Below are 14,160 nucleotides of genomic sequence, written 5' to 3'. Positions count from 1 at the left end.
ATAGGGCCTTGCAAACATCGAGAAAAATTTCGGTTGACGGGTACGTTAAAGGGACCCTCCCACCTTCAAAAAAGTTAATGAATTGGCACGAAAGTGATGTCGCTCGGTTCAGAAAGAGCGAAAACGAATATCTACCAAATTTCATCGAAAAATATTCACCGGTTTTCAAGATATTAGACTTTTACTTTTGTTTACTTTTTGGGATCTCCGCTGTTCCTAGCGACTTTATTTGAAAGTGCGGCATTTGTTGCGCGCAAAGCAGCATATACCACCGCGTGCTACCAAACGTTTTAGTAAAAGATTTAAAAATCGTTAGATCTCCGCTGACGTCACAAATTCTAAGGGGGCATACCAATGCACTAGCCCCTTAGAATCCGAAAACTGCAAGTTTGAAATTTCATATCTCCGAATTAAAGCATTTGTCGATGTTGTGAGTGCCCAAACCGGTATTTTCAGGCCATGGCCACCAATTTGGCTATCTCAACTCAAAACTAATGTTAAGGTGGGAGTGTCCCTTTAATGCGAGAAAACCAAAATTTTGTAAATTTTGAGGACGTTGACGATTATGAAAGTGTGAAAATCCCTCAAATATATCCTTTGAACTTGTCAGTGGCTATGAACCGAATTGGAATCGCATCTGTCATTACTTTTTACAAAAGACAAGGCCAAGGCTGCACCAAAGTCCAAAAGTAGGAAGATTGGTATCTGGTAATTTATTTTTCCTTGCACACTGGCTTAATTTAGTTTTGAGAAAATATTATGTAGCTCAAATTCTACAAAATTTGAATGGTAACAGTTGAATGATGCAGAATGATATCCATGCCAGATGAGAGTCGAGAGATATGGTTTTAAAAGTCAAAGTATATACCTACGAAGTTTGATTTGAGCTATGATTTATGTTTCAGTTTGTTTCTTATTTGAATTATAATGCCTGGCTATGTTAAATGTCACCTGTTAAATATGTTTAGGCTCATAATGTGTCAATCACTTGGTCATCAAAAAACTTATTGGAGTGATGTAATTTGTTCCTTCTGTTCCTTTGTCATTGAAATTCCATCCTTGGTGAATGCTTAACCCTCGCCCATGTAGGGGCCGGGGGGGGGGGGGTTGGTGCAACCCCCCCGCCCTGAGGTTTTTCTTAGCTACACGCCGAACCGTTTCAGATAGCCTGCTCAAATTTTCAGTACCCTTTGGGGTATCCTTTGCGCAACTTTTGGTTTTTTTTTTTGTCAAGGTCATGTCAGGTCACGGAGTTATGACGTCATAAAGGGAACAACCTCCGGCCAGATTTACGCTAAATTGGAGATTGCTTCACATTGGTATAAATGCCGACTGACCTGACACACTGATGGATTGTTTTAGAATCACAACTGGCTGATTTGACATTGGCACAATGTCTGTTGACATTTTGAAGGTTACTAAAGGTCAAGGTAAGGTCAGTGACCTCGGTTGACCTGTAATGACTTTTTGCACTTGTATGCCTTTTCGGGGTATTTTGATGCCCTGAATTCGAATTTGCTATCCATTTCAGGCATCGTCGGTTGTTTCTTGTAGTTCATTTTGGGTCAGGGTCAGGTCAGTGACGTCACACGCCTGACGTTACCCAATGCACAAATGACCTTGCAGACTTCCGATGCTCCCAACGCATCATTTTTAGAGTTATGACATCGAAATACACACCAAACGATAGAGCATTGATCAAGGATCACGATAGTGAAGGTTTCAAGTCGATATCTCTTACCGTTTTGCCGCAATCGGCGCGGAAATCTGAAAAAGTTACATTTTTCCGAAAATTTGACCTTTGACCGGTCATAAGTAGGTCAAATGTTGACCTAGGACCAAAAAATATACCACCAATCGCGAGATCTCGTTGAGAGCAATCCGTTGGTCTTTTCCGCTAAGCTCTACGACGCTCCGTTTTCAAACGCCAGGGGGGGGGGTCGCACCAACCCCCCCCCCCTGCATGGGCGAAGGTGGCAAAACACCGTTTACGGGCGAGGGTTAATTCAGTGCTGAAACAGAAAGGATGGAATTTTTCACCCCTCTTCCATCCTTGACCTTCCACCTGGATTTCAGCTGTGTTCTTATGTCTGATTTTGACCTGTGACAGTACACAGCTTTGAATTCCTGTTTTCTGCACAGCAGTTTGAACCTAAATCAAAGCGGCTGAGCCTTGGCCTAGTGTCACTAGGCACTAGGCAGGGCTGCCTCAGCAGACAGCCATGGGCCAGCTGTCAGCTGCATGGGGCACTGCCATCGCGGCTGTGCTGATACACACCATTGGCCTGTGGAACCTGCTCACTCTGCTGCTCTGTCTAGTCACAGTTGCTGTCAGGTATGCTATATTTTACTTGGTTGTGAGGTCTGATAAATTTTACTATGTTTCCAGTCTAACAATTTAAGCATAATTGCTTTTAAACCAGTGGTTAGCTCCTCTGTAAGGTGATAGGGCTTCATCTCTATGCTGCTTTGGGACTTATGAATTATTATTGTGTACTTTGAACCAAAACTGTGAGCTGTTGTCTTGCTAGTGTTCATCTGAACTGGATTCCATTGCTTGCAGTTTTTGTCTGACGCTGTACTGGCAAAACGTGCGGGCGGCGGACGAGTACAGTGTGGAGATATGTCGTTCCCGTCTGCCACTGCCACAGCCGGGTCTGCCATCTGTGAGTTCCAGGGTCATACGCGTCGCCACGGGGGGGCAAGCGGGGCAGCTTGCCCCCCCAACCTCGGACCGGGCACCCCCTGAGATCGATACAAATCCGATGAGATTTAGGGGTCGGGAAAAAATGGGGGTACCTTTCTGAGAATGCCTGTGAGGTCAGACTCCGTTGGAGCGTGCAATTCAAACCAGAGTCGGAGTCGCAGTCGCCAAAATTTTCTAGACTCCGACTCCAGACTCGGAAACGTCAATGCTGTGATTCATTCCCTGTTCCTAGTTGGTTCTTCATTACATTTTATAGCTGATTTTCATAAGTTTTGGAGTGCTGACACATAATTTTCGTTCAAAAAATGACACAAAATCTTCGGGACCTTTCTCAATGCTCGTCAAATGTCTGCGACAGGCTCAAGTACTGTTCAAGTGTCGCAGGGCTCATGAGCTTGCTTTTCACACAGACTCCTAAGGAGCTCTACTGAGCTCTAAGAAGCTTTCAGAGGAGAGGGTCCAAACCGGCCTCTGAGAGTCCCACTGGTGGCCATGTTCTCTGAGGGCCCATACAGGGATATTTGAGGATCTTATACATATGTACGTAGACCTCTGAAGGGACACACGGATCTTTGAGGATGCCTTCGAAAATTTCTGAGAACCTTAACTGGCCTCTGATAGCTCAACCGAGCTTTTGAGGCGACAGGCTTGGCTAACCTCAAGCCGGCATCTGAGGGGTCACAACTCATGTGTCCCTCTGAGGGCCGCAACACATGTTTCTTATGTCCCTACGTAGCGTCCTTAAGGATTCGACACAGACCCCGATGGTTCACACTGTTATCTGAGGGCTCCAAGCTCACCCTGGGCCTAGTCGCTTAGCGCTCGTCACCCACACTGACTTCTGAGGGCCCCACCTTGGGCTCAGAAAGCCCTTAAGCACCACATGCACGTAAATATTTGGGGTGACCCACGCCGATCTCCGGGATCCTAAGCAGGCTTCTGAGAGTCCAAACTGACCGTGAGTGGCCTGAAATGGCTTGGAAGTACCAAGCCTATCTTTAAGGGATCCCTTGCCGCTATGCCGTGCGTAACTTTTGGTTCCGTTAAACATTTTTTGTTCGCGTTTGCAGCGCTTCCCTTCACACGAAAAACGAGAAACTTTTTGCTCACACTCGAGTGAACAAAACACTTCCCCGTCACGGGAGCAAAGAAATTACTTCCGATTCACACTTCCGACATTCACTCTCCGCCGAATGCCCAACTTAGCTACAATCGGCGGCTGGGATAAGCTCTATGCATTTCATGTAAAACCTCTGCATGCATGCATGAATGGAGTTTTAGCAGGGTGATCCGTTCAAATGGACCGTTTTTTCACCATTTTGCTGGGTGATGATCATGAGTGACGAGCGTCTGCACAGGGGCAGTGCGTCGGCAATTGCAGCTACTGTAATTCTACCGGTCGTTTTTGTCCGGATTTTTCAAACTTTCGAATTTTTCTGTAAAAAAATTACATGCCATAGCTAGAAGGAAAAATTTGTCACCATCGAATTCCTCGCACCATTGCGCGTCGAATGATATGTAAAACGAGTGTGTAGCGACTGGGGAAAGGCAAGATTTAACACAAAAGTTGATTTTGCCCCCCCCCCCCAACCGAAAATCTCTGGCGACGCCTATGTCCAGGGTGTTGGGATGTTGAGTTGAAATGTCCAGATTTTTTAACGAACGAATTGTCAAAGCCAATGCTCACAATAAACCAGGAGCTTGACTCACAGCCTCTGATCGCTTTCTGTTCCTGCCAGTCGCAATTCTTTTCCAGAAAATTAGAAGTAAAATCAGATAACAGACTATCCCCGCTAGGTTTCTCAATTTGAGCGCTGGAGGATCACGAACCAGGGCTCTCGCTACGGATAGATAGTCGATGTATTTAACGACCTGCGGAGTGCGGGACGTCTTTCAGTTGTGCACCTGACTGATGCTCCACTTATTTTGTCGTGCAAACAATTGAATGCCTGATTTAGCCTTCTGCGTGCAAGCTCGGCTGTGCCAATTTGTTGATGACGATGCCCCCGTTCCCAGATCCTGGCACAGCTGAGGTCACCGGCGCGGGAGCTGCGGCTGGACCAGCGCTACACCGGCTCCAGTCCCATCGACGAGCAGATCAAGCAGGTTCTGCAGTACGCCTTCAGGGACTTCGTCAAACCCTGGTCAGTCAGCACATCGGCACAGCACATCAGCGTCGGTCTTATCGATATCAGGGCTGTGGAGTCGATCGATTTTTGGTGACTCCGATTTCGACTCCGGCTCCGGTTTCCAAAATCGACTCCGACCCCGCTCAGAACTGTTGATTCTGATCTACTCCAACTCCAACTCTGACTCCGACTCCGCAACCCTGACCAATATCACTGTCAACGTTAGGATCCAGTGAGATAGCTTTAAGTCGTACAGTTTTTGAACGTTTACTATGTGTGACTGTTTTAGGTTCAGGTGTACGATGTTATCGTGTCATTAGCTGACGACCCGGTGTTGCCTTTCAGGTACTCCACGATCTCGGATGACCCGGAGTTTCTGTACGAACTACATCAGCTGGTACAGCATCTCATCGTCGGACTGGCTTCCAGGTGAAGCGGCCGCCCGTGAATAATTCGATGAGGGTTGACTGAGGGTGCGGTGGTGTGGTCTGCGCGTGGATTGATTAGAGTGTGGCCTGCGCATTACCCCGCAGCTAGATTCAGAGATCATGCAGATCGCATATGATGTGCAGTGCACCATTAAACTACACTATAGGCAATTCACGAATGCATATCACAGCGACGGATAGTTAAGCCTGCGCTCATGGTTCATCTGTGCCCGATTGCACCGAACTGGATGATTCCAGTCACTGAGTTTTGCCCCGTCTCGCTGCATTTCTCAGGGCGAAGGAGGTGGACTGGGTGCCCTATCTGACGCGGAAGCTGGTCGAAGACGTGCTGCTGCACTTGCGGATGTTCCGGCAGGCTCGCATTAAGTTCCGGGTACGTACAGATTTGTGGGGCAGTGGCATGCCTTACGATAATTTCTGAACGACTTATCAAAGCTGGTTGTCTAATTATTCTCACGCGCTTACCGGTGTCGGAATTACTTGTGACTTGTGAGGTTAACTTCAAGTATCGAAATGCCCCGAGTCTGTTCTGTTTAGTTTACGCTGATGGCGTGTAACTATCGCTGATACAGTGTCTCCGTCTGTTTAGGACCAGCTAGATACCAACAAGCCGCAGGACCTCGAGTCGATCTTTTTCGACCTTGAGGCCGAGTTGGAGAAGAAGCGACTCTGCCGTGACCTGGTGTGCACGGTCGATACGTACGAAAAAGGTAACGGGCGGCGTACTTACATCGGTGATTGATTGCTCACTCGCACTGCATGGCTAGACGCATCGCTTTACCAATGAACTCCCTACAACTGGGTAGAGATAGCGATGCATATGCCTATTGACATTGTCGATGTGGAGCTATTTACGGACTCATGGCCCACTTGACTACTCCACAGTTTATTTATCCCTAGACGGGCTGAACCCGCTCTTCCCCCAAATCACCTACGACCCTCGTCTCGTTGATCTCAGAAGTACCCTTTCTCTTCACAGGCTACCTGTTTGACTGACTGACTGACTGTCTCCTCTCCCCTCTCCCTCCGGCAGATTACCTGCGGGACGTCTCCCGCGTGCTGCTCCACCAGCTGTTACCGGACACCGAGTTCTCGTGCCGCGTCCAACAGGCCGCCGCCGTCGAGCTACTCTCCCAGCTCGCCCTACTACCGCTCGCTCAGATGCTCAGCGAACCGGACTTTGTCAACCGCACCATCGTCTGGCTGGTGAGGCTGCTGGCGGCAGTGCCGCCGACACTGTCTGATGTGGTGTAGATAAATATTGCATATCACTATAGCAGTTTGGATGTCTTGGAACGTTTTGACCCAGTGCGAGGCCTGTGTGTAATAACTCGTCGAAAGTACCATTCATTTTGTGCTACTTATTGACAGATAGCGTTGATAGTCTCGGTGTATCTGTGATCGAGATATGGTCCTCAATGCGGGTTCATTATCGTTTCCCCTTGTGCGTCTTCAGTCCGCCTCAGCAGCTGTTATTTAAACCCCGTGTACCTGCCCGAATTAGCCATCCACAGCTTATCCTCTGACCGTTTACGCCCACTTACAGTGTAGTGACGTCACCATAGCCAGTGACGTGTTTCTGACGGCACTGCGGCTGTCGGACGACATCGGCGAGCTACACGCCACCCGAGACGCCGTCAACAAGGAGATAGCCCTGCTGGTCAGTCAGTTACCCAAAGCTGCTATATTAGCCTGGTAATTTTAGCCCGTCAGCCTGTAATTTTGTTTCATGACGTACCTAATAGCATTCAAATTTAGCTGTGATTTTTCTTTATTTCACTTGCACATGAGCTGAAAGATTGATGCAGTGACGAGCTGGATTGTGCTTTGCCAGCGGTCCCGTGATATCGGCGGAGATGAGACTGACGAGGTCAAGGATCAGATGTCCAGCATGTTGTACGTCAGGAAGACCATCGACCACCGGATACACCGGCTTCAGGAGGGCTCCGACACCGACTCAGCCGGTAAACATACACCCGATACGTGTGTTTACAATTACAGTTACACTGAATTCAGGAGGAATCCGACACGGAGTCGGGGTACCCCCGACGTTCCACTAGATATACCGGCTTCATGAAGGTTGCGACAGAGACTTAGCTGGTACATACTTATTACTTATACACCCGGTTTGAATTTAGTTTCGTTAGTTATGGTACAATTTTGCGTCCCGTTACAAATACCAACGGCGAAAAAGACGGCCGGCAAGTGCCCTCCTCAGCAGATCTGCCTAACTGTCCCCGCTCCGCAGGTCTGCCGTCTCAGATCGACTGGAACCGTCTGCAGGCGCCGGGCTGCAAGCTCTTCAACCTGCCGCTGGACGTGATGCTGAAGAACAACGTGGCGCTCTCCTACTTCCTCGAGTACATGGCCACCATCGGCGAGCAGCACCAGCTCATCTTCTACCTGAACGTCGAGGGTGAGCGTATAGAGCCGGCTGACGGACGACGGCCGGGCGGCTGTTTGACGTGCAGTTACTGACTTTGTTATTGGAGTAACGAGGCTAGCGTTACCTAAGCAGCTTCTGAATTTCGGTGGCGACTGGGTAATGTGGTCCGTGAACGAATTTTCAGACAATGACGGGTCGTCCTGACTTGACTGTTTATCAATTTATCGTAGTTTGACATAGATAACCGTTACCATCTGACGCAGGCTGGCGGATAGCGGCCGAGCAGCAGCTGAGCTCCCTCCGGCCCACCCAGCGGCGTGGCCGCAGCGCCGACATGGACAGACTCAGAGAGGCCGCTCAGAGCATCTACGAACAGTGCCTCTCGGAAAAGGTAAGTAGCAATATTCGACCGAAATCAGAATTGATGCGTCGCACCGATGACATTCAAGCTCCGTGGTTCTACGGGTGTTTTGTTTATGCTGAGCAGTGGGAATGCGACTGCTCTGATCGGTAACAGATTCTTCTTTGTTGTGATGCGAATGTGTTTCAGCGTTTGATGCATGAAAATGACGCATTTAGTACTGTCCAATATTCCTTATCTTTCGCTTAGTTTCCTTCCGAGTTCCAACTTAGTTTATTGTTAGTCGCAGGCTGTCCGTCTGAGGCAATGTTGAAACTCCGCTTCACTTTTGATTACCACAACCACCCTGTTTTACAGGCGCAACCGCGGGTCCGGCTGGACGAGGCGATGCAGAAGCGTCTGATCTTCAGCATCAGGAGCGAGCCGACCGTCTGCGAGTCGTGGTTCGACGAGGCACAGCAGGCCATCTATGGACGGTTCTTGGTGAGTTTGGACACCGCTGAGTTGAGTTGGAACACAGATGAGTCGACTTAGAGATTTGAGAAGGGGTTGAGTGAAAAAAGAAACGGCTAAGTTAGACTGATATTAGCGACCGATGAATGGCTGCTGGCTAATAACAAATGCTTCTTGGTCAACTGACTGTGGATGTCTGACTAGTGCGTTTTGCTTTATTGGTAAGTGTCGGAACTCGGGAGTTGATTTTACTGTATTCCTCACTCTGCTTATGTCAACAGGAGGAACGCATATATCCGGCCTTCAAGAAGACCCCCTCCTACCTCAAACTACTAGCCGAGCTGGACCTGCTCAAAGACCCGACCGGCGACGACGACGACTCCCAGTCGACGGGCAGCGGCGGCGACACGGCGTCAATCGGCTCGGGCGACCTGGCCGCCGACGAGCCGGGCGAGCCGCCGCCGCCGGCGCGCGACCTCGCCAAGGTGTGGCGAATCGAGACCGACGTGGCGGTGTCGGTGGCGCCGCGCGACACGGCTCGGTCCTACACGGTCTACTCGGTGACGGTAACGGTAATGGGCCGGGACAAACACCAGGAGACGTGGACCGTGCCCAGGAGGTACTCTGACTTCCACGACTTCCATGAGAAGGTTGTTGAAAGGGTGAGTCGCTTAAACCTATATAATCCAACGTGCTGCTCGGTATTTATGGTGTGTTTTGTTTATCAGATGCTTTAGTTTGTGATTTTGTAGTGATCTAAGGCGCTGGTCCCTTAAATTTCCATTCAGCCAACTGTCTTTAGGTTTGTCGTTGTCTGTCTGGTAACTCTACCTTCTCTTCGTACCCACAGTACCCAAGTCTGGCTGCTCTCCCGTTCCCCGGCAAGAAGACATTTAACAACCAAACACAGGCGTTCCTGGAGCGCCGCCGGGCGGGCCTGAACACCTTCCTGAACATGATGCTGCGGCCGGACCGACTGGAAGACAATGAGGGCCTGTTGGCCATGGCCGTGGCGTTCCTGGAGATCCCCCAGTACGCACGGGATCGGGGGAACCTCGAGAAAACGGTGAGACGCGGCGGGGTGGAGGGGTAGGGATGGAAGGGGAAGGGCGGTTAATAACAGATTGTGATGGCACCGAGGCTACGAGGGAGAAGTCATTGGCTTTGGAGTTTTTCGTGTCATAGCAGGTCGGTGAGTTTTTAGGGAGATGCTGTCACAAGTCGGGTTTTTAAGGGATCTTACAGATCAGGAAGTTCGTCCAACTGCCGCCTCTCTGCTGCCTTCCCAACCGTCCCGATTCGCTTCTCACGTCCGTCCCCCTTTCAGGTGGACAGTATCGTCACTCCCCTCCGCTCCTCAATGCGCTCGGTGGGAGACGCCGTGAAGTCTGCACCCGACAGCCTGCTACAGACCGTGGATGGCGTGGTGGGCGGGCTGAGCCGAGCCATCCGCGGTCCGGCCGGGTCGCTGAGGCAGCAGGCCGACACACAGCTGCTGAGGGACCCGGCGCTGCTGGATACAGAGGTGAGACGACTTACTGTGCATAGCTCTGAGCTGTGAGAGGACTCGGTGAAACAGGTTACAGTCGTGAGAAGAGCTAGATGGAGAGGAGAGATGACGAAAGTAAGTCACATTGCTGAATACGGAAGTAAGAGGGCCTGATTCTTTGACTAAATAGATGACCTAGTGCAGCCGTTTATTTACTATTGCGATCTGCTTTGTTGCTCGTTCTGTCTTGTCTGACGGACTGCTGTGTCTGCCGACAGGGAGACGACTCACCGCTGCGGATCGTCCTGCTGCTCCTGGAAGAAGTCTTTGACCTGAGGTCCCGTAACCAATGGCTGCGACGGCGAATGGTCACTATCCTCAGACAGATCATCAAGGCCATGTTCGGCGACCGGATGAGCCGGCGTATCGTCGACTACGTGGCCGAGCTGACGGCGCCCGACCAGGCGGCCGAGTACATCAAACACTTCAAGTAAGCGCCGCAGCTATGTCAGGAGAGGGGAAGAGGACCGTGCGCAGGGTGTGGTGCCGTACCTTGTCACTGACACTGTAGACTGGTCAAGTGATTTTGGCTTATCTTTGCTGATGGCATACAAGATATGCCTTCAAGTGGACGTCTGGGTCTCACGATGATCTCCTTGCCTGTTCATCCATCTAACCTTAGCGTGGTGTTATATTTTCATACGCACACTATCGACTGCATTCTCCATAATCTCAAATCAGGTTCCCATCTCGCGCTATCGCCATCTCCTCCCCGGCGGCTAACCGCTCCTCCCTATTCGCACCATCAGGAACACGCTGTGGCCCAACGGAGCAGCGGCGCAGCACCAGCCGCCGCGTGACGACGCCACGCGTATGCGCACCCGGATCGTCGCCAAGACGGCCATGCTGTCCAGCGTGACCGGTGAGAGTTCGTTCCAGATGCTTAGGACGTTACTTAGTACAAGACAGTGTTGCAACTTCAGTACATTCGGATAAATTCTGGCGACATTTAGCTTGGAATAACACCGTCCTCCAAACAGCTCAGCATGTTCCGTACTATTTATTCTCTAACTTCGTTCCGTTTCTCCTCAGACGAGATGAAGCACATCCTGGGCTCTGAGACGGCTCGTCGCGGCGTGTTCCTGGTGTTCGACCTGGTGCAGAGCCCGGTGCTGAACCGGCGACTACTCTACGTTCTGCTAGAGGGCGTGCTGGAGCTGCTGCTGCCCGACTGCGACGTCACAGGTCTGATGGCGCGCCTGCACGCCCGCTCGCCTCGCGTCTCGGCAGATATCCCCGGCTGCCAGCGACGCCAGCCGGTCAGGAAGTGAGCGGGCGGCATGGGGAGAGGGCGGACGGGATGGGGGAGGTCACGGGGGAGGGTGTATGGTCGATACCGTGGTCCTGTGGGGATGGATTGGCGAGAGAAGGGGCCTCGGTGGCTGAGTCATCGATAGCTGGTTCTGATGTCCTGAGTCTGCGCTGTGAGGTCCAATCTCTGAACTGTGATGGTTTATTCTCTGACCTGGGCTGGCACCGAGTAAGGTTCGAAGGACCGGACTGAAACTCCCAGACACAGCACCTAAAAACGTATAGCCAGCTGGAACCAGTGATACGGAACTGTGAAGCGTATATCATGATGGGCAACAGCTCCACGATTCCTATATTGCTAGCCAACTTGCCAGTAGAGTAGCTACAACAATCGACGTTCTGTTAGCACAAACAATTTAATATGCGTCATCGTTTCAACACGATTGGACCCAGGCACACCCAGGCCGAAGTGGACCGACCTTCAGTTAGCGACATAATGTTGGAATTGAACAATGACTCGAGATATTACGCTCCCGTGTGTACGTGTTTTATTCCATGCTTAGTGTGTAGCCACAGTTGCAGCGAAGCGACTTGTCGCCTACTCAGCGATCAATCTCTACATAAGGATACAAACTAATCAGTTACAGTCCGTGGTCACAACTCCTCCTGGTACCAAGATCCGCGCCGACTAGCTTCGTAATCTCGGCCCAGGTGCTTATCCGAACGTGCACAGGTGGTAACTAGCTTCTGAGTAGTTTCTTGTATTTAGTTTTAGGTAATAATCGATGAGTTTAAGTGAGTTGCACGTTCTGGTGTGGAATGAGAACGTAAAATGAGATGTGTTTTGCTTTCACGTGACAAAGACTTATGTTACGGTTGACCAAAGATGTAAGCGAAAACTCATCCCGATGTCGCTAGATAATGGAATCCGGTGCACTTACATATGTGATGTTAGTCTTATGCCGGGCGTCGTGTCAGTACCTGAGTATTTGAGTAGCCTATTTTGTGTTATATTCTATCCAAGTCTAAATGCGTCAACAGCTGCGAGCCTGCTTGACACTAATATTTTGTCTGCAATCCATTTTTACTCGTGATAAATACAAGTGGTAGGGGTTTATGAATGTGTTTTATAGAACAACACTGGATCCAAGCATGCGTGCTTTTTTGCACAATCACAACATCGACTCGTTGAACTTATAGTGACACATTCAGGAATTCTGTAGCAGATGCTTGTAACATGATTCATCCAGTCGATGGCTAAGAGAATAACGATTTAATTGTGATTCACTCAACATTTCCCGAGTTGAGAAAGACTCGTCCGACTAAGTGGCTTTATTTTATCATGACTCAGGAGTGTGGCAACGAACGCGAAGAAGGGTTGGTTAGTTTGAATTAGTAGCTTTGGCTGAACAAGTCGCTATTGGTTGAAACGAGAACGCAACCCGCAGCACGATGGTAAAACACGCTGACTCCGTAAAAAACCGCGATGTAGTGGGCGATACTAAACCAGTATTAATTCATTGTGCTGTTATAACTGGTTTGGGGATTCTCCGAACCTCGCTACAAAAGACGCAGTACATAAAATCTGCCGACCGGACAGTCGTCTGTTGTGGTTATTCCATTATACCACGCGGTCGGTAGCCCAGCTATCAATATAAACCGGTCTTTTCCGCCGGGACCGGGCAGTGTGCGCTGAGACACCGTGCGGACACGGCGTGCATAATTACACTGCCGTGGAGTGTGGTGGGTCAGCGTCCAGCACGAGTTGGCTGAGTGACGTCTTGTTCTACCTCTGGTTGGCCAATACAGGAGCGGTGCCATGCTGCTACTCTGCCTGATAGCTGTCTTCGCAGGACGCCTTGCCTATGGTAATGTATGATAGGTTGATGAATGAGGGGCACGGGGTAAGTGAGAGGTATTTGTATGTGCCGAGTTACAAAGTTTCTTTCAGTCCTTGAAAGTGTGTTAATTCGCGTTTTGAATGTGATGGGTTGGGAGATATGCGATATGAGAGTAAAGGTGAATGAACAATATCGAATATGTTGTTCTTTGAAATAACCCACATTTCTTCCTTGTTTTCAGGTCTGCCCGGCCTGGAGTGCACTCTGCCCAGCGCCGTTCCCGGCGCCTGTGTCCTCCCATCTGCCTGTGATCGTCCCCAGTCGGAGTCACCCCTCTGCCCTGAGGGGTACGTCTGCTGCGGCTCCGGCGTCGATATCCCACCACAAGAAGCTGGGACAGGACGCCGGCAGCGCAGGCAGGCACAGTTCCCCGGCTTTGGAGGCTTTGGAGGGCAGCAACAGTTCGGGCAGCAGCAGTTTGGGCCTCAGCAGTTCCAAAGAGGCGGAGGCGTAGGAGGAGGAAACGATGTAGTGCATGAAACCAAATTCGTCGGAGGAAAACCGGTGAACCCTCGACTGGGGCAGGGCAATGGTATCATTGGCAGCTCGCCGTACAGACAACTGGACTTCAACAGCGTCCTCCGGTTTCTACGGAGAGGATGACGTGGAAACGGTTCATAGACATGAATTACGGGATCCTATATTGTCTGTCTCAGATGAAGGTCGATGAGGGCATTTGAAATGCTTACCAACCTGCCAATATGTCTTCGCTGGCGAAAATTACATGCATATTACTGGTGCAATAAACGATATACGCCGATAAATAGTTGTACGCCGTTTCTGACAGTGCAGCACACCTAAGTTAATTTAAGAGCTTATCCATGTTCCATGCGTCCACACATGCGGCGACTAAATCCCTAGTCCCCAAGAGAGTTACATTTCGTTCCGTTATCAAGGATATCAATCTTTAAAAAAATTCAACAGGCTCTTTCTTTACGATAGGTGGTCGTTGCGAATGACCTTCCCACGAAAGA

The 14,160-nt window shown here is 50.1% G+C and overlaps 1 protein-coding gene across 3 annotated transcripts; it reads left to right on the top strand.

Moving 5' to 3' along the window:
- Positions 1-292: 292 nt before the first annotated feature.
- LOC122381698 (sorting nexin-13-like) lies at positions 293-12,402 on the top strand. Of its 3 annotated transcripts, none has more exons than XM_043366185.1 (19): positions 293-311; positions 2,146-2,335; positions 2,564-2,666; positions 4,724-4,851; positions 5,182-5,265; positions 5,559-5,658; positions 5,875-5,995; positions 6,319-6,491; positions 6,832-6,945; positions 7,120-7,249; positions 7,534-7,701; positions 7,935-8,062; positions 8,390-8,515; positions 8,767-9,147; positions 9,336-9,551; positions 9,813-10,010; positions 10,253-10,464; positions 10,784-10,896; positions 11,067-12,402. In XM_043366185.1, exons 2-19 carry the CDS (start codon positions 2,223-2,225, stop codon positions 11,303-11,305), a joined length of 2,847 nt encoding a protein of 948 aa, XP_043222120.1. In that variant the 5' UTR covers positions 293-311; positions 2,146-2,222; the 3' UTR covers positions 11,306-12,402. The 3 variants fall into 3 exon arrangements, with proteins under 3 accessions (XP_043222120.1, XP_043222119.1, XP_043222117.1); XM_043366184.1 differs by lacking the exon at positions 293-311 and adding an exon at positions 520-540; XM_043366182.1 differs by lacking the exon at positions 293-311 and having other exon boundaries at positions 2,082-2,335.
- Positions 12,403-14,160: the final 1,758 nt, after the last annotated feature.

The sequence above is a fragment of the Amphibalanus amphitrite genome, unplaced genomic scaffold (genome assembly GCF_019059575.1).
Source record: "Amphibalanus amphitrite isolate SeventyFive unplaced genomic scaffold, NRLGWU_Aamphi_draft 000125F_arrow, whole genome shotgun sequence".
NCBI classification, from domain to species: domain Eukaryota; kingdom Metazoa; phylum Arthropoda; class Thecostraca; order Balanomorpha; family Balanidae; genus Amphibalanus; species Amphibalanus amphitrite.
The sequence above is the reverse complement of the archived record's forward strand: the minus strand, read 5'-3'. Positions and strand labels throughout refer to the sequence as shown.

Excerpts from the sequence above, each read along its gene's own strand:
- LOC122381698 (XM_043366185.1), top strand. The coding sequence starts at position 2,223 with ATGGGCCAGCTGTCAGCTGCATGGGGCACTGCCATCGCGGCTGTGCTG. Across the intron at positions 7,702-7,934 it reads CTTCTACCTGAACGTCGAGG|GCTGGCGGATAGCGGCCGAG; the intron begins GTGAGCGTATAG and ends CATCTGACGCAG. Across the intron at positions 10,011-10,252 it reads CGGCGCTGCTGGATACAGAG|GGAGACGACTCACCGCTGCG; the intron begins GTGAGACGACTT and ends GTCTGCCGACAG.